The sequence below is a fragment of the Leopardus geoffroyi genome, chromosome A2 (genome assembly GCF_018350155.1).
Source record: "Leopardus geoffroyi isolate Oge1 chromosome A2, O.geoffroyi_Oge1_pat1.0, whole genome shotgun sequence".
Lineage (NCBI taxonomy): Eukaryota > Metazoa > Chordata > Mammalia > Carnivora > Felidae > Leopardus > Leopardus geoffroyi.
This window is the reverse complement of record NC_059331.1, coordinates 154480552-154505636: the sequence shown is the minus strand read 5'-3', so window position 1 is coordinate 154505636 and position 25085 is coordinate 154480552. Positions and strand designations below refer to the sequence as shown.

General features: G+C 37.3%; 1 protein-coding gene across 7 annotated transcripts in view; it reads right to left on the bottom strand.

Moving 5' to 3' along the window:
• Positions 1-25085, bottom strand: part of UBN2 (ubinuclein 2) — a 91109-nt gene that overhangs the window by 56303 nt on the left and 9721 nt on the right. For 5 of the 7 annotated variants that reach the window (XM_045495829.1, XM_045495835.1, XM_045495828.1 and 2 more), the window contains exons 3-6: positions 7397-7498; positions 3335-3472; positions 2624-2727; positions 95-584 (exon numbers count right to left, since the gene is read on the bottom strand). In XM_045495829.1, coding sequence (XP_045351785.1) covers positions 95-584; positions 2624-2727; positions 3335-3472; positions 7397-7498 — 834 coding nt within the window. The remainder of the gene's footprint in view (positions 1-94; positions 585-2623; positions 2728-3334; positions 3473-7396; positions 7499-25085) is intronic. The other 2 variants (XM_045495832.1, XM_045495833.1) reach the window with 1 other exon arrangement.

Sequence of the window (25085 nt, the reverse complement as noted above, 5' to 3'; positions counted from 1 at the left end):
TATTGGGATTGTGGGTTCGTATTTTTGCCTTATAAAAAGCATTTATTGTTATGTTTGTGTGGCAAATAAGAAACAAGGGAATCATTACACTTACTACACGGAGGTCTTCGATGCGTTTTTCAAGAAGGACAGGCAGACCCTCTGGGAGTGTAGGCACCACCTTGGGCATAACCTGAGAGGCATAGGTTGGCTGGGTGGTGTTTCCATTCTCTCCCCCTGACTCAGAGAGGGGGCTACCATCAGAAGCAGCATCCAGTAATCTGTCAAAGTCAAAATCATCTAGCATCTCTAGGGCATTTTCAGCTTCCCGAAACAGTTCATGCTCATTTGTGCCAACAAAAATGGGGAGGTCCGGATCAGCAGTGTTCAGATTTAAGTCCGAGACATCACTTCCCAATGCTACGGCAGTGGAGGGGGTCTTATTCAGAGAGGACGTCGTTAAGTTCATTGGGACTTTGGGGTTAGGCTCCTTCTTCAATGCATCCTTCTCTTTCTGAAATTTTCGTATCATGGCAGCTAGAGAAAGAGAATCTTTATAACGTTTCTTCTTTTTTTCAGACTTGTGTGAATTTAGAGCCACAACTCTGTGAAGAAAGAAGGGATCAGTTAGGCTGTGTAGGATTTTACTTTAAAGCCCGTGTAAATAAGGAGGCACAGATAATCAAAACGGTCATTTGATGGGTGGGAAAGCAAATTTCTTCTTACATCATCCTTTTACAACAGCACCTTCATCATCATCTGGACTCACTTGGGAAAGGTCAAAAGGCAAATGGCCACCAGAGTGAAGAAAACAAAAGGACAAAAGTCAACAGAAAGAAACAAAACTGAAGGTAACTCAGGATTATTAAAGTCTATGAAGTCAAACTAACTACTCTTTTTGGAATGTTCACATTCTTTAGCACATCTATAAAGTAGTCACCTAAAGAATTGACCAAGTAAAGAAATGCACTTATGAGGTGTGTGGGTGGCTCAGTCGGTTGAGCATCTGACTCTTGATTTCAGCTCAGGTCATGATCTCAGAGTCATGAGATCGAGCCCCGAGTGAGGCTCTGCGCTGGGCATGGAGCAAGCTTAAGATTCTCTCTATCCCTCTCCCTATGCTCCTTCCCTGCTTGTGTGCAAGTGTGTATGTGCACATGCACAAGAGAGAGAGAGAGAGAGAGAGAGAGAGAGAGAGAGAAAGAAAGAAGAAAGAAGGAAGAAAGGAAGGAAGGAAGGAAGGAAGGAAGGAAGGAAGGAAGGAAGGAAGAAGGAAGAAAGAAGGAAGAAAGAAGGAAGAAAGAAAAAAGAAAAAAGAAAGAGAGAAAGAAATGTACTTGAGAAAACAGAATTGCCTTATAAGCAACCAGAGAAGCTCACACAGTACACCTTCAAACTGGTACCCCAGGTGGTTTGTGCTACAAACTGCCAAAGAAATATAAAATCTTTCTAGACCCTATTCTGCCACTACCTTCTGATCATTTTCACCTTCCATTCTAGGAACAGCCATGTGAGGCAATCACATATGTGTGATTTTCTATGACAACTTTCTCCCTATGGGAACCATGGGGGAAAGGTGTCTCAGTGTAGTTAACACTTTTCTCTAGAAATCTTTTTTACATTCTATGGCATACACGCTTCTAGGTGCACTACAGAATCGAAACTATCACTTGTGCCTTGAGGGCAGGCCCGTGTTTTATCTACTGTTATATACTCCAAAACCAGAACAATGCTTAGTATATAAAAGGTATTTAATAAGTGTGTGTTGCATGAATAAGCTACAGATTTCAGAAAATAACAAATTCATTAAAAGGCATTAAAGAAATTTACTTGTAAATAATGAGAATTTAAAACATGCATTAGTAATATATATATGTTTTTTCTTAATTAATGATTCAAGGTTCACTAAAATCTCATGCTTAGGAGAGAATAAATACCTCCCTACATCAAGCTTTTGAATACTGATAGCCCAAAGTTCAGATGCACCTCCCCTGGTGAGGAAGGGAAGAAAATCCAGCCTGTCACAGTTTCTGTCCCTTGGTTCTCCAAAAAAAGGCCATGGAAAAGTAAGACCAACTGGTAATTTTATGGACGCATGGTACAAACATTTCATTCTTATGACTTCAGTCTTTCGAGAAATTCTACTTGGTATTTAGAGGTGATATCATTACCTAAAGTCACAGGTGTTAAAGAAGAGCTAAATAAATGACTTTTTAAATACTAAAACAACTATAAATCATTCACACATAGACTACTGCCAGTCCTCAATCCCCAGGCATCTAATAAGTTTAGTTTTAGCACAAAAAGATGAAAACAACTTGCTCAACGTTTATACCATCTTTTCAAACTGGTTCTTGTTGGTAAAAAATTTTAACGACCAAAATACTTAATGAACTAATTTGTAAATCTGATCTAAAACACCATGAGTCTCTAAGATGACAAAGCCTTCTATTTTTTAATAAAAACTTATACTTAATACATATTAATATTATTAAAATGTAAGTTAATGGTCATTGACACTTTTAAATATAGTATTAAATTAGTCCCAGCTAAGCTGGGTTAATGAATGCTAAATAGATCTTTCCAAAAGGGCAGCTAGTCATGCTCTGACCCTAGTTCCCTTGGGATGTTTAATTTTACATACCCCAGTTGTTTGGGGACTTTTTTCCTTGGTTTCTTCTCCTTTTCCCCTTCCTCTTTCCTCTTCCGCTTCTTCATTTCAATATCATCTTCTTTTATTTTGGGAATCTGCAAATGATAAAGAAAGTATCGCTTAACAGAGGATCAATGCTTTACTTGCTAGATTAGCGATCTAGCATCTGGGGCAGTGTTTTTTCTCAAAGTTCAGTGTGCATTAGAAATGCTTGTTAAAAATGCAGACTCTTGGGGTCTATGAGCACTACCTGTTTTTGTTTTTGAGTACTGCCTAGTTTTTAACAAACATTTTGGTGATTCTGGCACAAGTCAGTCTTTGGATCACGCTTCAAGAAACACCTAAGGACACACTATTCACTTCCTAAAACCATATATATCTTAAATAGAATTAGCTGTCTCGGGAAAGCTAATGTCTACACCAAGTCTTAACCTATCCTAGAAACTTACCCTTATCCCCCAAACAGTAGATTATTAGACCACATATGGAGAGAGAAGTCTTAAAAGAAAATACAATTATACTATGATGTAAATATCAATTTTCCCTATATCTACATAGTTTTACTTCAAAGCAGGTAAATAACTACAGATTTATTAAACAATGGTTAGCATTTTACTTTTTCTCATATCCACAAGTAAATTCAAAAAGTATACCGTATTTATTGAACACTCTCATTACCATTGCAGTGTTGGATAAACTCACTTTGGGGGGCTTGTGCTTTTGGTTGTCTGTAATATCTTCTTCTTCAGTATCTGAAGCTTGGCGAAACTGCAGAGTGCCAGTGTTGATGTAAAAGCCTCCATATTTTGTTGTTAGAGAAGCAGGAACTAATTCGTCATACTATATTTAAAATAAAATGTTTCAGATATATCCCATTATTAATTCTACAAATACATCAGAGAAATCCATAAATCCTAACTACAAAACTGACTGCAATGAGGATGTTTGTGGAATAAATTTAGAAAAAGTTAGTATCTAGGATAAAAATGAGCCCAGAGTACTCAGTATATATAAAGAAAGGAAATTCTGGAATAATGAAGCAAATCCTCAGTATATCCATCATCTGCTGAGAAAAATTTAAGGATCACTGCTACTATTCTTAATGACAAATTTTTTTTTCAAACCTTTATTTATTTTTTAGGTGATCTCTATGCCCATCGTGGGGCTCGAACTCGCCACCCAGAGATCAAGAGTCGTATGCTCTACTGACTGAGCCAGGCAGGTGCCCCAAAGACAAATGATTCTGATGAGAAATTGAAACAAGTTAAAATAGATGACAAAACATACAGAAAAGGAATAAATTTCATTTCCTACCATATCAGTATATAATTTTATTCATAAGATTATAAATACCAGAGTTATTTCTTATGTCTTAGCTCTAAGCTTTTAAATGAAGAAAATTGTTTAAAAGTTTAAAACATAAAATAACATGTGTTTAAAAACGCAACAGAAAAATAACTGCCCAGTTCAGTAAGCATACACTATAATGAGCCAGGTACTTTGCCTGGATCAAGAGATGCAAATTGTCTAAATTAGATAGAAGGTCTGACCTAAAATAACACTTAAGCTGATGTCCTCTAAGCTTGGATTTTTTAAAGTTTATCATTTCTCACCTGATGAAAATGGACAAAAGCAAACATTAAATGAGGGTCAATCTTAACCAAATGATGGGAGTCCATAGTGGCTGAGAAAAAAGGAGCGAGTTACTTATCTAATAGAAGCAACATACCTGCTACCTGGGGTCCCCAGAACTCTACTTTATAGGTTCTTCATATTTTATATTTTTAAGAAAGGCAGATTTTAAGCAGATCCTTTGCACTGGACAAGGAATATAGGGAATGTACTAGTTACTGTAAGAACATTAAGGCTACATGCAAAAGTTTTTGCTTTTAGGGGCGCCTGGGTGGCGCAGTCGGTTAAGCGTCCGACTTCAGCCAGGTCACGATCTCGCGGTCCGTGAGTTCGAGCCCCGCGTCGGGCTCTGGGCTGATGGCTCAGAGCCTGGAGCCTGTTTCCGATTCTGTGTCTCCCTCTCTCTCTGCCCCTCCCCCGTTCATGCTCTGTCTCTCTCTGTCCCAAAAATAAATAAACGTTGAAAAAAAAAAAAAAAAAAAAATTTAAAAAAAGTTTTTGCTTTTAACCTGTATCCTTTTAAATTAAATGGTAAATAGAAAAAGAATTTCCAGTTTAATCATACTGAGTCAAAAAAAGGAATGAATCCCTTTCCTGTTGCTTCAGTTGACGGGCTACTATAAAGATCTATGGGTAAGACCTTCAGAAAGGGTCCGGTACTATCTGTAAGCAAAGGAGTGAAGAGAAAGAATTAGAAGTGAAAAGACTTTGTAGTAATTATTTTGGAAATGTGTAACCGTGACAAACATTACTTTTTGCTTACACTGCTTTATAATTTACAATGCTTCTTCATATAAATTATTTCACTTGGCCCTCCTGATACCTTTGTGAGGCAAAAAAGGCATTTTATAAGTGAAAACCAAATTTAGAGAGGATAAGAACCCCCAGAGTAATTTTATAAGCTTATGGTAGAGGCTCTGGCTGTATCCCAAACCATCCACTACATCATGCAGTGGGAAACACATTCATCACCACGTTACATAGCAACATGGGTGTGTTCAATATCGGTCTGCTGCAGTGTTTCCTAAGCTCTCCCTATCGGAACGCTCTCCAGGAGAACAAGCTCTTTATGCATATTTAATTTAGCCGTCCAAGTAGAATGTGTTAAGAGGCAATGGAACGCTGAACTTGAGAATCAGAAGGCCTGGATTTAGATCCTTTGCCAATGATTAGCAATTGTGACCCAGAGGAAATCACTTAACATGGATATCTTGGGGTTGTCTAACGGTGACAACATCACTTCACAATGGTCTAGTGAAATTTACAAGAGACAAACTAAATAAAAGTGTTATTCATGCCTGGTATTATTATTTATTAATAAAGAAAAACATTTCTTTCAGTCTTCACAAAACGTGGCAGCATAAGTGAGACTAAAAATAATCTTTAAAAGCATTTATTTTCAGGTATTTATAAGTGGTACATGATTCTGAAAATTAATTAGAACCAGATTATTTTCACTATCAAATAATTACAAACAGTGAAAGCTTACAATCAATGAAAAGAACAGAAAATCATTTGGTTGGATAATAATTGTCTTATGTCTGAATTATCTCATAAGAACCCAATAATCTGTAAGAATAACAATACAAAATTATTTTGCGAGTCAATAAACAACCTGTAATCTAGTTCAATTTCCTCTTACTAAACAGGAACCTATCTTGTCCTCTAAATGTCAGCAACTAATAAAATAATTTTTGTTCAACAACTTTTACATACAAAACTTACCCTTATTTATTAAGGCAGTACTTTTCAAATTTTTTTCACCACAATCCAAGTGGGAAATATGTTACACATCAAATCCCAGTGTGTACACACACACATAAAAAAACTCACATAATCTACTATGATTTACTATGATAGCTCCTATTCTATTCTACTTCACTTTTGTTAAAAATGCTGGCCACACTCTCTAAAGTGATATGTAATCCAATTATGGGTTGCAAAAGTCAGTATGAAAAACACCATATTCAAATATTCTGACTGTAGCAGAGAAAACTGAGCAATGCTAAAAGATTTGTCTAGAAATCTTTAGAAACCGAGTTGAGTATAGAATCTAGGAATTTTGACTTGTATTTCAAATCAAGGTCAAGACTTTTAAAAACATCCCATGCCCTAATCTACAAAAAGGTTTGTCAACCTTTCTGGTAACAAGAAGGCTTCTCTGCTCCAAAGGGCATTGTCAATATTTTACTCCTATAGAACAGGCTGCCTGGTATGGTAAACCAGTTTATGTCAGAACACTGAAACAACTCAGGGTATCCAGTATGCCTCCTGCTGGAAGTTCTATGATTCTCCTACCACTATATGCCTTATCATCATCTATACAACCAAGCACTGTAGTAACAGGAAAAAGAAATACTAATTTGTGGGTAGTACTACAATGTTTACCTTGGTGTCCCTTTTTGTGTATTCTAAGTAATCACTGAACAATGCAGAGGATGCCATAAGTCCAGGGTTTGTTTAGATTTCTCCAGTGCACTGAGAAGAATGTAAGAACATACACCTTACCTACCCCCAAACACAATATGCCTGCATTTGTTTGCTATGTGATTAATGGATTGTTATAGTCCTTAAATGCTCTCCTAAATTCCTCTTCATTTTATAAAAGAAAGAAGATTCCAGGGAAAAAGCTGTAGGGCTTGGAACAAAACAGATAGGGTTTGATAAAGGCTGGCATTCAATCACCATCACTGTACTAAGGCTTGGCAGTAATGAAAAAATGAAGCACATTTTAAAGATGTCTGCCAGATTAACTTCAACCCAGCAGCTCCAATCTTCAAATTCATATGGGTCTTACCTGGAAGCCATTTGAAATTACACCTGCCCAAGTCTGGGAATATCAATACAAATTCAAGATGTAAATACCCTTAATGAATAAACCCCACTGCTAGAAATTTATCCTGTACATACATTTGCACTCTCTAATTATCTTACATAGGTATTCAAGTACACAAAGATAAACGTACACAGATGCTCAGCTCTTCGTAAGCACATAAAAAAGTAGAAACAATTTAGATGGACGTCAATAGGGGATTAGTTAGTAAAAACAAATACTGAACTATTTTAGTAACTTTATCCTTGACTTCTATCCCAAACAAAGAATTGCTGCTATATTAAAGATACATTACTCACAGCCTCTGAGTTATCAATAAATGGGTCTGTCTCATCATAGCCAAAGCCTATATCAATTAAATCTTGTAGCCGATCCTTCCGGTGTTTACGGGGTTTCCCACCCTGCAAAGAACAGATACGTTAGACTGATATCAGTACTCATACGGTTTCCATAAACTTTAAAAGTACCTATCAGAAGAACTCTAAATAATTTCTGTAGATAATCCCCCCTCCAAGAAGTTGAATTGAAATCCCCCCACCCTTTGAATATAAGTTGTGTTGAGGGACTTGCTCCCAAAGAATAGAGTATGAAAGTGAGGAGACTAATTATAGTGAAAACCTGGCCAACATGACCTTGGCCAGGTGATCAAGTTCAACATCAACACGGTAAGTCATGTTGATAGCATGTACTCTTGATACGATATGATAAAAATGGCACCTTTGTGGTCTTCTCTCAAAAGCCTATAATCCGAGCTATACGTTCATCATGAGAAAAACAACAAACTAAACCATGTCCCATTAAGGGATATTCTACAAATAATTAACCAGGATTCCTCAAACTATGAAGATAATTAAAAACAAGGGAAAATCTGAAAAACTGTCAGAGTTTAGATGAGTCTAAAGAGATGTAATGACTAAATGTGATGTAGTATCCTGCATGGGATCCAGGAACTAAAAAAGGGAACTAGGGGAAAACTAGTAAAATCTGAATAAAATGTGGAGTTTAATTAATAGTAATATACCAAAGTAGGTTTGTTAGCTGTAACAAATCTACTGTATAGATATCATCATTCATAATATGTCATAGGAGAGAGTGGGTGAGAACTATATGGGAAGCCTCTATTATCTCTGCAACTTTTCTGTAAATCCAAACTATTCTTAAAATTATTTTTTTAAACACCACAGGATTATACACATCAGACATACAAGAAAATGAAACATGAGTGCATGCAAAAACCAGTGAGTGTGAATAAGGACTGAAGGCTAGTTAATTGTAGTGTGCCAGTGTCAATCTTCTAGTCTTGATAACTCTAGTTATGTAAGATATTACCACTGGGAGAAACTGGGTGATTGGTACAAGGGACCTCTCTATTGTGTGTGCAACTTCATGTGAGTCTACAATCTCTTCAAATAAAAAGTATTTTAGGGACACCTGGCTGGCTCAGTCAGCAGAGTGAATGACTCTTGTTTGTTTGGGTTTTTTTGTTGTTGTTTTATTTGAGAGAGTAAGGGACAGAAGATCTGAAGCTAGCTTTGTCCTGACAACAGTGAGCCTGACATGGGCTTTAACTCAAGAACCGCGAGATCACGACCTGAGCCCAAGTCGGTTGCTCAACCAGCTGAGGCACCCAGGAGCCCAGAGCGTATGACTCTTGATCTCTGGATTGTGAGTTTGAGCCCTACGTTAGGTATAGAGATTACTTAAATAAACAAACAAACAAAAAAAAGAAAACAAAAACAAAAAAAATTTTTTTCTTAAAAGAAAAAAAATGTTTTTTTAAAGTAAAACAACGACAAAATAAAAAGAACCAGGTAGTATACCTTCCATTATTCATGTCATACTTTCAGGAGGTTTTAACTGGTTGATTACAGTTATAAAGAAAACATTCTATGTCAGGTATAAATGGTACATGTACGGTAAATGGTATAGATAAGCTCGTTTTAAGGAGTTTAAGTGGACAGGAAACCTAAAACTATTGTGGCACTGCTGAAACAAGTGTTTAGTTTAGTCTCCAAAACTCATTTTAGATATTCAACCATACTCACTCAAATTTAACTGCTCTAAGTATCATCCTAACACCTCCATGACCCCTGATTTTTTTACTGAAGTGGGTCACGAGTGAGAAGATGCTCAGAAAGAGGAGAGAAAACACTAAGTGGTAAGGATTCTGCCTAACATGCTACCACTGAGCCAGAGTAAGTCCAGCAGAAAGCATGGGACGCAAGATGTAAATCTCTTATTCGGTTTCAATTCTCAGTGAATAGCTCTCAATGGAAAGTGTGATTCTAACAGTGAAGATGGATAAGTTTTGTGCAACACTGCCCTTAAACAAAAGCAAACTGCTCTATCTTATTTCCACGCAAAGAAATAATCTATTCCAGTGATTCAAGGAAAAAATGGTTATGCTGGACTTGCTGAGAAGTCACCAACGTGGTGACATCCTTTTCTAAGTAATTTGTAAAAGTAATCCTGATTCAATGTTATATTTTTATTACATCCAGATGTTAAAAAACCTAACCCCCATAAGCTGTAACTTCATTGTATGCTTTTCGGTGACCAAAACAGCCCTGTTACTATACCACTACCGCCAAGAAAGTCATTACAGTGTGAGATAAAGTAGCAGTTCCCGTATTTTTAGATTTTTACAATTAAGTAAATTTTAAAAACAATTTTGGAGACCAACACAAGGTGGAAACCCTTCTCCCCCCCCCCCGACCCCCAAATAAAGCCATTATAGGGCATAATCTCAGAACAACAAAAATCCTTCTCAAGAAATACTAGTTCGCAGGGGCGCCTGGGTGGCTCAGTTCAGTGTCCAACTGCGGCTCAGGTCATGATCTCACAGTTTGTGGGTTCCAGCCCCGCATCAGGTTTTGTGCGGACACCTCAGAGCCTGGAGCCTGCTTCGGATTCTGTGTCTCCCTCTCACTCTGCCCCTTCCCTGCTGGCTCTCTCTCTCTCAAAAATAAATAAAAACATTTAAATTTTTTTTAAAAAAAGAAAATAAAAGGAAATACTAGTTGGCAACATTAAACATATACATACATAACATATATATATACATACATATATATATATATATACACATACACACATATACACAGCATGTGTGTGCTTATATACGACACATGTAAAAAATGGTTCTTATTTTTTTCCATTTGCCAGGTCTGCAAACTGGGACCCTTACAACTAGTTTATAGAACTACAGTTAGAAGCAGAAGTTAAAAAAAAAAAAAAAGACAAACAGAAGGAGGTATTTCTAGGATAGTTACATACATGCAATTAAGCATGAGGGACTATTTCACCCAAAAACCAGAGAGAACTCTAAAGAGAATATAAAAATGCACAGATACATGAAAACTAATATAAAAATATACTATATTTTTTATACTATATAAAAAATATAAAAACAAATGAAGAATATTAACCCTGTTACATATTAAATATATTTAAAGTTATGAGAGTTAACAACATAATAAAGGCCATATATGATAAACCTACAGTTAACATCATATTCAGTGGGAAAATATGGAGACCTTTACCCTAAGGTCAGGAACAAGACAAGGAAGTTCACACTCACCACTTTTACTCAACATAGTACTGGAAGTCCTAGCCACAGCAATCAGAGAAGAAAAAGGAATAAAAAGCATCCAAATCAGCAAGAAGTAAAACTTTCACTATCTGTAGATGGTATGACACCACATATAGAAAACCCCAAAGACTCCACCAAAAAACGACTAGACCTGATAAACTAATTCAGTAAGGTCTCAGGATACAAAATCAACTTATAGAAATATACTGCATTTCTATACACTAATAATGAAGCAGCATAAAGAGAAATTAAGAAAACAATCTCATTTACAATTGCATCAAAAATAATAAAATACCAAAGAATAAACTTAACCAAGGAGGTAAAAGACCCATACTCTGGAAACTATAAAACACTGATGAAAGACACTGAAGATGACACAAATGAAAAGATATGCCTTGCTCATGGACTAGAAGAACAAATATTGTTAAAATGTCCATACTACCCAAAGCAACCTACAGATTTAATACAATTCCTTTCAAAATACCAAAAATATGTTTCACAGAACTACAGTAAACAATCCTAAAATTTGCATGGAACCACAAAAGACTCCGAATGGCCAAAGCAATCTTGAGAAAGAAAAACAAAGCTGGAGGTATCACAATCCCAGATTTCAAGTTATACTACAAAGCTGTACTGATCAAAACAGTATGGTACTGGCACAAAAACAGACACATAGATCACTGGAACAGGATACAAAGCCCAGGAAAAAATCTCACAATTATGTGACCAATAATCTTCAACAAAGGAGGCAAGAATATGCAGTGGGAAAAAGTCTCTTCAACAAATGATACTGGGAAAACTGGACAGCAATATGCAAAAGAATAAAGCCAGACCACTTTCTTACACCATACACAAAAATAAACTCTAAATGGATCACAGACCTAAATGTGAGAGCTGAAATCTTAAAATCCTAGAAGACAGCACAGGCAGTAGGTCTCTGACATTGTCCATAGTAGCATTTTTCTAGATATGTCTTCTGAGACAAGGGCAACAAAAGCAAAGATAAAATACTGGTACTACATCAAAATTAAAAGCTTCTGCATAGCCAAGGAAACAATCAACAAAACAAAAAACAACCTACTGAATGGGAGAAGATATTTGCAAATGAAATTATACAACTCAACACCATAAATAAATAAATAAATAAATAAATAAATAAATAAATATATAAATAAAACAAATAATCCAATTAAAAAATAGGCAGATGACACGAACAGACATTTCTCCAAAGAAAACATCAAGATGGCCAACAGACACGTGAAAAGATGCTCAACATCACTCATCGTTGGGGAAATGCATATCAAAACCACAATGAGATATCACCTCACACCTGTCAGGATGGCTAAAATCAAAAACACAAGAAACAACAAGTGTTGATGAGGGTGTGAAGAGAAAAGAACCCTTGTGCACTATTGGTGGGAATGCAAACTGGTACAGCCACTGTGGAAAAGAGTATGGGGGCTACTCAAAAAATTAAAAGTAGAATTACCATATGACCCAGCAATTCCACTACTGGGTATTTACCTAAAGAACATGAAAACATTAATTCAAAAAGATTTATGCACCCCTATGCCTACTGCAGCATTATTTACAATAGCCAAATTATGGAAGCAGTCCAAGTGTCCATTGACAGATGAATGGATAAAGAAGATGTAGAGTGTGTGTGTGTGTGTGTGTGTATGTGTGTGTGTGTGTGTGTGTGTGTGTACATACATACATATGCTGGGATATTATTCACCCATAAAAAAGAATGAGATCTTGCCACTTTCAACCACGTGGATGAATCTAGAGAGTATAATGCTAAGTAAAATAAGTCAGAGAAAAACAAATACCATATGATTTCACTCATGTGGAATTTAAGAAACAAAACAAATGAACAAAGGGAAAAAAAGAGACAAACCAAAAAACAGACTCTTAACTTTACAGAACAAACTGATGGTTACCAGAGGGAAGGAGGGTGGGGGGATGGGTGAAATAGGTGAAGGGGATTAAGAGTCCACTTATCTTGATGAGCACTGAGTAATACAGCGAATTGTTGAATCACTATATTGTACTCCAGAAACTGATATAACACCATATGTTAACTATACTGGAATTAACATTTAAAAATTAAGTTACAAATAAAGTTATGGGAGTTAAAATCAACATACCAGGAATGTAAGAATAAACATAAATCAACAACAATGTTCAGAAACCTATCCTAGTAGGTAAGAATTTAACATGAGAAAGGTGGCACTGCTGGTAACAGTATACCATGAAACTCTTCTGGAAAGCAATCTAAAAGCATCTGCCAAGAATTCTGCCATCCTCTTGTGTTTCTTCTTTTTGTTTCTCTATTTTCCAAACTTTCTATAAAGTATTAATGTCATAATGGAAATACAGTAAAATAATTTTTAAAACTCTTTACCTTATTTGACCTGATAATTCTATGTAAGCTTATTTCAAACCACTACTTAGATTCAAGAATATCTGTTAAGAACTTATGCCATAGAAAGTAACACGCTGGAGTGCCTGGCTGCTCCATAGGAAGGGTATACGGCTCTTGATCTTGAGGTCATGAGTTCGAGCCTCATGCTGCTTGTACAGACTACTTAAAATAAATAAATATTTTTTTTTAAAAAAGAAAGTAATATGGTAAATGTCAGAAAGAATTAAAAAAATTTTTTTAATTGTAAAAAATTACATAGTATACTGTTACCAGCGGTGCAGAGCCCGATGCAGGGCTCAAATCCAAGAACCAGGGCTCAAATTCATTAACCGGGAGATCATTACCTGAGCCAAAATCCACAGTCAGATGCCACCCAGGTACCCTCAGAAAGAATTTAAATTAAGTAGTAAAAATCCTGTCCTGAACAATCTTAAAACAAGATAATCTACTCAAAAATTAACTGAGTACCTTCCAAGTGCCAGCCTTCATGGATTTTATAGTATTGTAGACAGGAGAAAGATTACACAAATTACAGTAATGATACACAGTAGAAAGGAAAATATAGGTGGTACCAGACTTTTCTAACAGCGGTCTTAATCAAGGCTTTCCGTAGATATTTATGCCCGGACAACATGAGTGGACGGATCAGAACAGGAAGTGACTAGACAAGATTAGTGCTGAACAAAATCACTCCTGTTGTGGTGGGGGATGAGCAAAGATGAGCAAAGGGAGATGGGTTAGGAAGGGAAGAAATGCAGACATGTGCAAGAAACTCCTAAGTTACTGGGGGCATAAAATATATATTTAAGCAGCAAACATGATGATGACGACGACCAAGATGATGATAGCTACCACCCGCTGAGTGCTAACTTTGCATCAGCGCCTCTTCTAAGTGTAACCATCTATTATTTCACATTTGACAAATGGGAAAAGCTAAAGCTTGGAAAGGGCAAATAACTTGGCTAAGATCACACAGAAAGTAATTGAGCTAATCTTCAAACTCATGACTATCTGGCTCCAAAGTGCCATTCCATTAAAAGTTCTATAAGAGAAGTTATAGAATCTCTGGGGTCATTTTCCTACTTGGAGACCCCTTAAAACTCAATACCAGAGACTGAAACCAGTGTCCCCACTGTCAGCCACCTCCAAATTAGCTCCTTCCACTTGAACATTCCCATTTTATTCATTCTATTTTTCTGCCTTAAAACTTCAGTTAGCTAAAATTAAAAAGACTCATGATACCAAATGTTAACAAGGATGTGGAGCTACTAAAACTCTCCTACATGGCTGGTGCAAAATGAAGACCCATTCTGAAAAATAGCTGACAGTTTCTTACAAAGTCAAACGTACACTTCACATATGACCTAACAATCCCACTCTTATTATTTACTCAAGAAAAATGGAAACGTATGTTCACCCAAAAAGCTATATGCTAACATTCAGAACATCTTTATTCATAGCAGCCAAGAACTATGGCTTACTATGCAGCAACACAAGGGAAGGAACCGCTGACAACATGCAACCCATGGATGAATTTCAAAAGCATCATGCTAAGTCAGAGGGGCCAGACACAAAAGACTTTAAGATTCCCAGAAACCACAGAAACTCTAGAAACCACAAAATAAAAACAAATAAAAAACTTATACTGACATGAAGTAGGTCTGAGAATACCAGGGACCAGGAATGAAGGGAGAGGATTATCTATGGAGAGGTAAGAGGGAACTTTCTGGGTTCTGGGGAGAACAATTTAAACGAATGAATTGTAGGTACTTACCTTTCAGAAGTGCTGATTTTTAGAACTCCTCATTATTCTTTCTACTTCAACTCTCTCCCCACAAACCTTTGTTCATGTGGTTTTTCACATCTGCAATTTCCTTTCTATTCCACCTGCCATTGCTATAATCTCGGCCACTATTTTTCACTTAAATGTAATGAATGCCTTAATTAGCCTCTCTTCCCTCATTTATCTTAGTTTATCCTGCATTATACCATCCAATTAATACTTCTAAAATACCATTTCGTATCATTCCTCTGTTCAAAATGCTTCAGAAGCATCCTATTATAAAATAAATCCAAAACCCTTAATAAGGCATTAAAGGCATTTAAACTACCTTTCCAACTTTTTCTTACAATTTTCCAACTTGAACACTCTGATTCATTCAACCTATCTATCCACTCTCCTCCTAAACACACTGAAGTTTATCTTTCTTCTGCCTTCCCCTTATTGGGAATAATCTCTTACTCCTCTCTGAATTTCCCCACCCTTCCCAGCTAATAAGTTTTAGACCCTTCCTCCTTCATGCTTTCTACTTAAAATCAAAATGATCTTTTTCTACTCTCCTAACATTTTTTATCTAGGAACAGCTAACTGCCTCTAAGATTTACCTAGGGAAAAACTAAAAAAACAAATAGGTTCTGTTGGAATGGGCATGATTACACATAACTTCTGCATAACTAGCACAAATAACTTCTGCATAACTAGAAAGATCTAGGAACATTTTAGTCTAATCAAGCTGATCAGGAGTTACCACAGGAAGACATAACTGCTATAACTTGTACAAAGGATGTACAGGTATAAGTTCTTCACCAAGCATCCTATCAATCATAGCATCATAACAATAATAAAGGTATAAATTACATATACTGTGACACATCCATTCAATGCTAATGGTCATTTAAAATTTTTTTTTAATGTTTATTTATTTTTGAGAGAGAGAGAGCAGGAGCAGGGGAGGGGCAGAGAGACAGGGAGACACAGAATCTGAAGCAGGTTCCAGGCTCTGAGCTGTCAGCACAGAGCCCGACGCGGGGCTCAAACCCACAAACTATAAGATAGTGACCTGAGCCGAAGATGGACACTTAACTGACTGAGCCATCCAGATGCCCCACTAACAGCCATTTTAAAACCATGTGGTAGAGGAATATTTAATAGTACAGAAGGCAATAAAAGTAGTTTACCAAATGCTATGTATAGTTCAGGCTAGTCATAGAAAAGACAGTATTCACTAAGCATTTGAAAGTGTTCAGCCTAGGGGCGCCTGGGTGGCTTAGTCGGTTAAGCGGCCAACTTCGGCTCAGGTCATGATCTCGCAGTCCGTGAGGTCGAGCCCCGCGTCAGGCTCTATGCTGACCGGTCGCTCAGAGCCTGGAGCCTGTTTCAGATTCTGTGTCTCCCTCTCTCTGACCCTCCCCCGTTCATGCTCTGTCTCTCCCTGTCTCAAAAATAAATAAATGTTAAAAAAAAAAAAAAAATTGGGGCGCCTGGGTGGCGCAGTCGGTTAAGCGCCCGACTTCAGCCAGGTCAGGATCTCGCGGTCCGTGAGTTCGAGCCCCGCGTCGGGCTCTGGGCTGATGGCTCAGAGCCTGGAGCCTGTTTCCGATTCTGTGTCTCCCTCTCTCTCTGCCCCTCCCCCGTTCATGCTCTGTCTCTCTCTGTCCCAAAAATAAATAAACGTTGAAAAAAAAAAAAAATTAAAAAAGGAAGTGTTCAGCCTAAACTGGTAATTGTGGAGATGACATTAAAATAACAAGATCTTGTTTTCTTGCTTTTTTTAAAAATAAGATCTTTTTTAATTCTCATACAAACAGTAGGATCTCATTTATGAAAAACACAACAATATATGTCCATAAATATATGTAAAAAGCTCAAAGAATCACAACAAGCAGATAACCATGTTTGCTACAATGGAGAGGGGATACAATTGGAGGCAGTCGTGAAGGAAGATTTTGACTTAATATGTATTGTTTGAATTTTTCCCCCTTTGGTAGGAACTAGAAAACCTGCTGGATGAATTCTCGAAGAGCTGTAACACTGTGAATTTGTTTGTAATAAAGGAATGTATTCATATGCTACTTAGACGATTAAAAATAATTTTCTTAAGTGCAAGAGAGTACATTTGTAAGCAGACAAGCATTTTTAAAAGCCCTGAAAGGGCTACACATCCAACTACTAACAGTGGTTATGCTTGGTAGTGGGATTATAGATGATTGATTTTTACTTTCTTCCCTTTTTTATCTGTATTTATGTATTCTTTTACACTGAACAAAATCTTTGGAAATATTTAAATGGTTACATAAACACATCTCTAGAACAAGAAACTCAAACAGTGATTATCTCTGGGGGGGGGGGGAACTGGTTAGCTAGGAGTTAGGAGTAGGAGGGAGATTTACTTTACATCATATTCCCTTCATATCTTTTGAGTTTTTGTCAAGTGCATGTACTACCTATTCAAGAATTTCTTCATCTGGCCCACCAAATGTTCAATACCATTTGGGTTTTCACTCCTTATATGGTTCTGCTTCCTAGTCTCACTTCGGGGAAAGAGCTTTGGACAACATGTATTTGACACCGCAGTGCCCAAGTAGCTCTTTCTCAAATCCCTCCCCGATAGCCAGGATTTTAATAGTCTCTCCTCTACCTATCAATGGCCTTCTGCCAAAACATTTACAGTCAGGCACATCCCAGCTCCTTCCTTCATCACAGAGGCCACCAGAGTACAGTTTTCTGGCCTCAATTCCCTTTTCCTCATCTCCTAGTCTTCCTGGAAACAATTCTCTCTTGGCTTGCCCTCTGCCTCACCTCCTCTTTTCCATTCTCCACCCTCTAGTTCTCTGGCTCCCCAGTTACGCTCAAGTCCAGTGATACGCAAATGGTATAAACTGGAACCAAATACTAGACAATTCACAAATATTAGAATTTCACCTAATTCTAAGGAAATCAAGATACATTGGCAAAGGATTATATTATAGGGTCTTCCCGAATAGGCCTGTTTTGAACTGGTCTCTTTTCCAGCGGCCTTAGAAAGGATCCTCCCTGCAGTAGAATCAAAGTCTTATTTGATAAATTTTCCAGACCTTAGCCGTTGTTAATGTTACACAGTTTACACAATAAATGTATCCTATAAAAATACAAAACTTATTTTCCAAATTAAAAAAAATAATCTTGAGTTTTGCTACATCTAAAATGAAGAATCCCCTTTGAATCTATTCCCCTAGATCACTAGTTTACTATGACTCAGAAGAAAATGACTTACTGAATCATTAGTACCTGTTTAACCTGATAATCAGTATTTCAAGCCAATGCTATCTGATTACACTATAACACTAAGCTGGAAAACAAACAAACAAAATGTTCTTAGTACAGGATCCCACCCCGGTCACCTCCCTGCCAATTAACTCCAGGTAATAAGAAACCTAACTAATAAGCAACATTCATTGATCACCTATGGAAGACAGAGGAAGCATGACAGTGAATGTTAAGACTGCAGTCTTTTTTTAATGTTTATTTATTTATTTTGAGAGAGAAGGGGAGAGAGAATACACCACTGAGTGAGGGGCAGAGAGGGAGGGAGGGGGAGGAAAATGGGGTGGGGGAGAGGGAAAGAGAGAGAAAGAGAGAGCGAGAGCGAGAGAGACAGAAAGAGAGAATCCCAAGCAAGTTTGTACCGCCAGCAGAATCTGACGTGGGGCTCAAACTTACAAACTGAGATCACTGAGCTGTGAGAAACTGAGCTGATATCAAGAGCCAGACACTTAACCAACTGAGCCACCCAGGTGCAATCTTATAACTGAAAAGAATGTAACTCCTGATCACCAAGCTTCTCTATTTGTCCCAGCCTGGTCACAACCTTATCATTCTCCACTTCCACTGATTTCCTTAACCCACCAATAGAAAAGAGTAGAAATGTAAGTCAGTGGAAAGACACCCAAGAGCTGACTTAACAGCACAGATATAACGTACACAGATTTCTTGAATCGGCACTTAGGATATTGGGCCTTCCTTCCAAATACCCTAAAACTGCTCATTCTCAATTGTTCCTATTGGTTTCAGGAAGTTGAAGAGAATTTGTTTAGCTCAAAGAGGTCAAGAAACTGAAAAGGCATGTCATGACAAGTGATTACAATTGGTAACTCCAATAAAGAAAACTATTATTTAAGAATTCTTCCTTGCCCCTCAACACGTCTCTGGAGGCAAGGGAAACAAAAGCAAAAATGAACTACTGGGATCTCATCAAAATACAAAGCTTCTGCACAGTGAAGGAAACAATCAGCAAAACTAAAAGGCAACCGACAGAATGGCAGAAGATATTTGCAAATGACATATCAGATAAAGTGTTAGTATCCAACATCTATAAAGAACTTATCAAACTCAACATCCAAAAAACAAATAATCCAGGGAAGAAATGGGCAAAAGACATGAATAGACACTTCTCCAAGGAAGACATCCAGATGGCCAACCGACACATGAAAAAATGCTCAACAACACTCATCATCAGGGACATACAAATCAGAACCCCAATGAGACACCACCTCACACCTGTCAGAATGGCTCACATTAACAACGAAGGCAACGACAGATGTTGGCGAGGATGCAGAGAAAGAGGATCTCTTTTGCATTTTTGGTGGGAATGCAAGCTGGTGCAGCCACTCTGGAAAACAGTATGGAAGTTCCCCAAAAAGCTAAAAATAGAACTACCCTCCGACCCAGCAATTGCACTACTAGGCATTTATCCACGGGATACAAGCATGCTGTTTCGAAGGGACACGTGCACCCCCATGTTTATAGCAGCACTATCAACAATACCCAAAGTATAGAAAGAGCCCAAATGTCCATCGATGGATGAATGGATAAAGAAGATGTGGTTTATATATACAATGGAGTATTACTCGGCAATCAAAAGAATGAAATCATGCCATTTGCAACTACGTGGATGGAACTGGAGGGTATTATGCTAAGTGAAATTAGTCAGAGAAAGACAAAAATCATATGATTTCACTCATATGAGGACTTTCTAAGAGACAAAACAGATGAACATAAGGGAAGGGAAACAAAAATAGTATAAAAACAGGGAGGGGTACAAAACAGAAGAGACTCATAGATATGGAGAACAAACTGAGAGTTACTGGAGGGGTTGTGGGAGGGGGGATGGGCTAAATGGGTTAAGGGGCATTAAGGAATCTACTCCTGAAATTATTGTTGCACCAGATGCCAACTAATTTGGATGTAAATTTTAAAAAATGAAAAATAAAAAAAAAATTTTTTAAGAATTCTTTCTTGCCCTATATTTAAGAATCTCCCAACCTCAGTTTGTTTTAAAAGGTTGTTATTTTATGTTTTTATTATATATGTAGTACCATACTATTGTTGGTCTATAGAACCTAAATTTCTGGTACTTGTGCTTCATAAAAAGAATTTATTTTGTGGTAGTACAGCAGATTTATCCAAACTGCTTTCCCCAACCCTACCATGTTGATCTTTAGGGACCAGACCTAACAGAAGGCCAAAACCGAGGAAAAACAGCCAAGGAAGTTCCCAAGGAAGCTGTAACCCCTCATAAAGTGTCGATGATTATCAAATAATATGAGTCACTGATAAAATTCTTAAACCTCCCAGAAAGAGTGCATAAATGTTTTCTAACATCCACTTGTGTCCGTCTCATATTTGAGGACACTTTTTAAACAATCCATAATTATTTTAAATGTAAAAGCATATTTCCTTTTCACTCAATTGAGTAGTATTTACTGAGAAGAAGTCACTCATTGGAAATTATACAGTTATTCCAAATATTGCCATTCTCTTCTTGCAGCATTATTTATAATAACCAAGTTATGGAAATAACCTAAGTGTCCACTGATACATACATGGATAAAGAAGATATGGTGTGTGTGTGTGTATATATATATATATATACACACACACACACACACACACACACACACACACATCCATAAAAAATGAAATCTTGTCAGCTGGGACAACATGGATGGAACTAGAGAGTATAACGCTAAGGGAAGTAAGAGAAAGACATGATTTCACTCAGATGTCGAATTTAAGAAACAAAACAAATGAACAAAGGAAAAAAGAGGCAAACCAACAAACAAGCCTCTTAACAACAGAAAACAAATAGATGGTTACCAAAGGGGAGATAGGTAGGGGGATGTGTGAAATAGATGAAGGGGATTAAGAGTACACTTATCATGGGGTGCCTGGGTGGCTCAGTCAGTTGAGCATTTGACTCTTGATTTTGGCTCAAGTCATGATCCCAGGGTCATGGGATCAAGCCCCACATCGGGCTCTGCCCACAGACCACATGCAGAGCCTGCTTGGGATTCTCCCTCTCTGCCCCTCACCTGCTCATGTTCTCTCTCAAAATAAATAAACTTTAAAAAAAAAAAAAAAAAAGAGTACACTTACCACGATGAGCGCTGAGGAATACATGTAACTGTTGAATCACTATATTGTACACCTAAAACTAATATAATACTGTAAGTTAACTATACTGGAATTAAAATAAAATTTAGAAAAAAAGATGTTGCCATTCTTTAAAACATATCAGGGCAAAATCAATTTTAAAAAGCTTGTATACAAAAAGAAAATCAAGACTTTATAAATATACTTTTTTATTAAAAACAGTATTAACTCCATTTGATCAACTGATTTTATTTTTCAATTGCTTTCTTTATAAGATTGCTGAAAACTACTTTCCTACCATCAAATCTACCCTTATCCTCTCTTTTAAAATAAATATGAAGCTATCAGGGCTCCGAGAGTCCAAAATCACATAGAGTTAAATATCAAATGTGGCATTCAAAATCTATATGGTAAAGTAAGTGAATTTTAAAGTCATAATGTGATTTCAGAAATGCTAATAAATGTTTGGCTGAATACATGTCTTCCTATTCAGAGAGTCATTCAGATTCAAAGAGCTGAGCAGCTGAACCCCCGCAAGGCACCAGATATTATGCTAAGCACTTCCATTTAGATTATTGAATTTATATCCAATTCTAGGATACCATGATCTTTCAAGATGGCTAGGGTAACAGTGAGAAAAACCACTAAAAGAAATCTTCCAACCACCACAGGTTTTCCTATGCCCTCGAAGGCTCAGAGAACAAGTCTATACCCATCAAAGCGAACCTCATTCACTGATATAGAGTGTATACAGCCTCAGAAAAAGCATACACAATCTAGAAACCATCTAAAAACGGAGTTGGAAATTCAGGATATTCAGGAAACTAGGACATTTAGCCTAAACATTTGGAGCCTTAAAACTGAGAATGAGGAAAGGAACACAAACCTCTTTAAATTGTATCCTGTTTTCTTCCTATAATAACCAACAAGAAAAATTTGGAACCTATGGAGAAGTATCAAAGGTTGGACTTAGCTATTTAATAAAATTTATATACAACAACCAACTTAGTATGCTCTAAGTAAAATTAAGCACTGAACAGTTACATTCCTCTTTTCCCAAGAAAACATGTAGCAATTAATGCTGAACATTCATTGTTACATTACCTAAAAGGTAACAGGACACAGGCAATAACAACAGGACAGAATAGAGGGAAAAAACAAACCATTTGATACAGGGTACTAGGTCTACAATTTTATAAGTCCTATAATTTCTATTACTGCTTTTCAACTACTAAAATTGTCTCCATCCCTTCCCCCAAGCAACTGCTGCAAGACAAAGGACACATCCTGAACTCCACCTTCTCCGTCCTTTTCCCTCAAGTGGCAGCCAGCTCCACACAGCTCCTTTCCAGCACAAGGAACCGCCACACACACATACTCGAGACCACAAGAAGCCCATAAACTTGCCTCAGCCCTCCACCACACCACTCAATTTGTCACTAACGTTGCTTATAGACCCAGCCACCACTCAATGCATCTTATTATTCCCCCGTATCATGGAAACCCCCAACTGAGTCTAACTTGCTCCGTTCTCTGAAACTTCCTACAAATGCGTTCTCCTCCACAACGGAAATGGCAAGCCCTCCCACCTGTACCACCAACCACCCAGCTCACAGAAGACAAGGGGCAGATGTGAAAGTACATGGACTGATAAGTTAAATAAATTAGAAAAAAAGAAAGAGTGAAGCAAGTGTACCAAGTCTCCAACTAGGGCCTGAGAGCTGGATACGGCCCACAGATGTATTGTTTAGTCTAGTAGGTGTTTTAACTAGAAGCCAATATTTAAGAAATATTAGAGGAAAATCCAGACTTCAGCCTTCTTTTGAGAAATGTAAAGATGTGACAACCCTAAGCCCAAGTCCCCGCAAAGTAAGAAGGGCTGCAGCTGACAGGAGCTGTCCCCTATTTCAGACAACCCCCCACCTTTACTGTTCACGTGGCCTGCTTCGCTGGTGGATCAGTGGGCATCTGAATTTGCTACAGGATACTAAAGGAACTATTGGACAGTAAACTACAGTCAATAAAGATCTTCAGTGATTAAGAGTGACCTTTTGTGAGAGCCTAGCACCGTACAACATATCTCCTCCCAGGTCGCTTTGGCCCAATGATTTTCTTAAAGGGTTCCAAATACTTTGTTGTGGTCTTTACGAAGACTGTAATAACTAACTGTCTGTAAATGGTGATTGACCGTTTGGAGAATGACCAAAGATAAAGGCCATTTGGAACAGAATGCCTGAGCTAAAAGATCAAAATCAGTGGGGCAGTCAAATAATAGAGGTTAAAAATCCCATACATGTTTATATCAAAAAGAATTTATGACATGTACAATAAGACGGAGCAGTTCTCCACGAGAGTGACATGTTTAAATAGTATTTCCTATTTAGATAGCACTTTAAATAATTGCAACATTAAAAATCTATTTTTTCATCTGACGCTGACAAAACCCCTGTGCTATAAATATAAAGTTGGCTAGACAGATCTTGTTTTCCCCTGACAGATACCAAAGCATAAAAAAGCCAAGAGGCTTCACTAAGGTCAGCTAGTTAACATGGTAAAGATAGGATGAGAATCCAGCTGTGTTAACTCACAATCCTGTGCTCCTTCCGCTTCTCATCCACTCGATATCCTATGATGGGCAGAAAAGTTATTCCAGGGATTACAGACAAATGTGGTTTGACAGGAGACTGGAAGAATCCATTCAATGACTCTGCACCAAGGTCTCCAAAATTCCTTCCAGTTTCAAGAGTGGAACTGGCCTTTCTACTCACTTTCAGATCCCCAGAGTCATTCACTTCCACAGGCACGGCTTGGTACTCGATTTGTGTGTCTATGTCTTGTCTTCCCAATTATTCTGAAAGTTTCTCCAAGAGAAAGCAACTATCATGCCCCTTTGTATGTCCAACGTAAATCCTCAAGTACTTTATCATTTATACACAAAATTTAACAAAAAAAGTGCATCTCTCATTCTAAAAAGCAGAGAGCTAGAAGTAACCTTAAGTGATTTTCAGAAATCATGACAAGGACATCTAAATTATATGAAGGAAACAAAAGTTAGAAGGTAGCTAGTTTCATGTTTTATAAACCTCCAAATTAAGTCCTCGTTTTATCACCAAAAAAGTTTTTTTAAGGAAATTAAAAAAAAAAAAGGAAATGTAACCTTGGTGGGTTAACATTTTGCAATATTTTACATATACTATTTAAGGCTTTTTACTTGAAATATAAATATACATATAACATATGCATAAATATAAATATACATACAGACATCCCAATTTGCTACCTCTCAACACCAAAAAAATCTTTGCTGTTTATTTTTTTTAATTTTTTGTTAATGTTTATCTTATTTTTGAGAGAGACAGAACATGAGTAGGGCAGGGGCAGAGAAAGAGGGAGACATGGAATGCAAAGCAGGCTCCAGGCTCTGAGCTGTCAGCACAGAGTCCAACTCAGGGCTCAAACCCACAGCCGTGAGATAATGACCTGAGCCAAAATCAGACGCTTAACCGACTGAACCTCCCAGGTGCCCCAAATCTTTGCTGTTTAGAAGTGATCTTTTGTGACAGCCCGGGGCCTAGAGGTGGATAAAGTATCTTCTCCCATCACTTTCAACCTGATGATTTTCTTAATTAAAAGGGTCCAAATAATTTGTTAAAACATACATATTTAATACCCGTAATACTCATGGCACATAAAGGCCTCATAGGGTAGGACATTTTAAATCTCTACTTAGAAAGGAAATACGAGGGGTGCCTAGGTGGTACAGTTGGTTAAGCATCC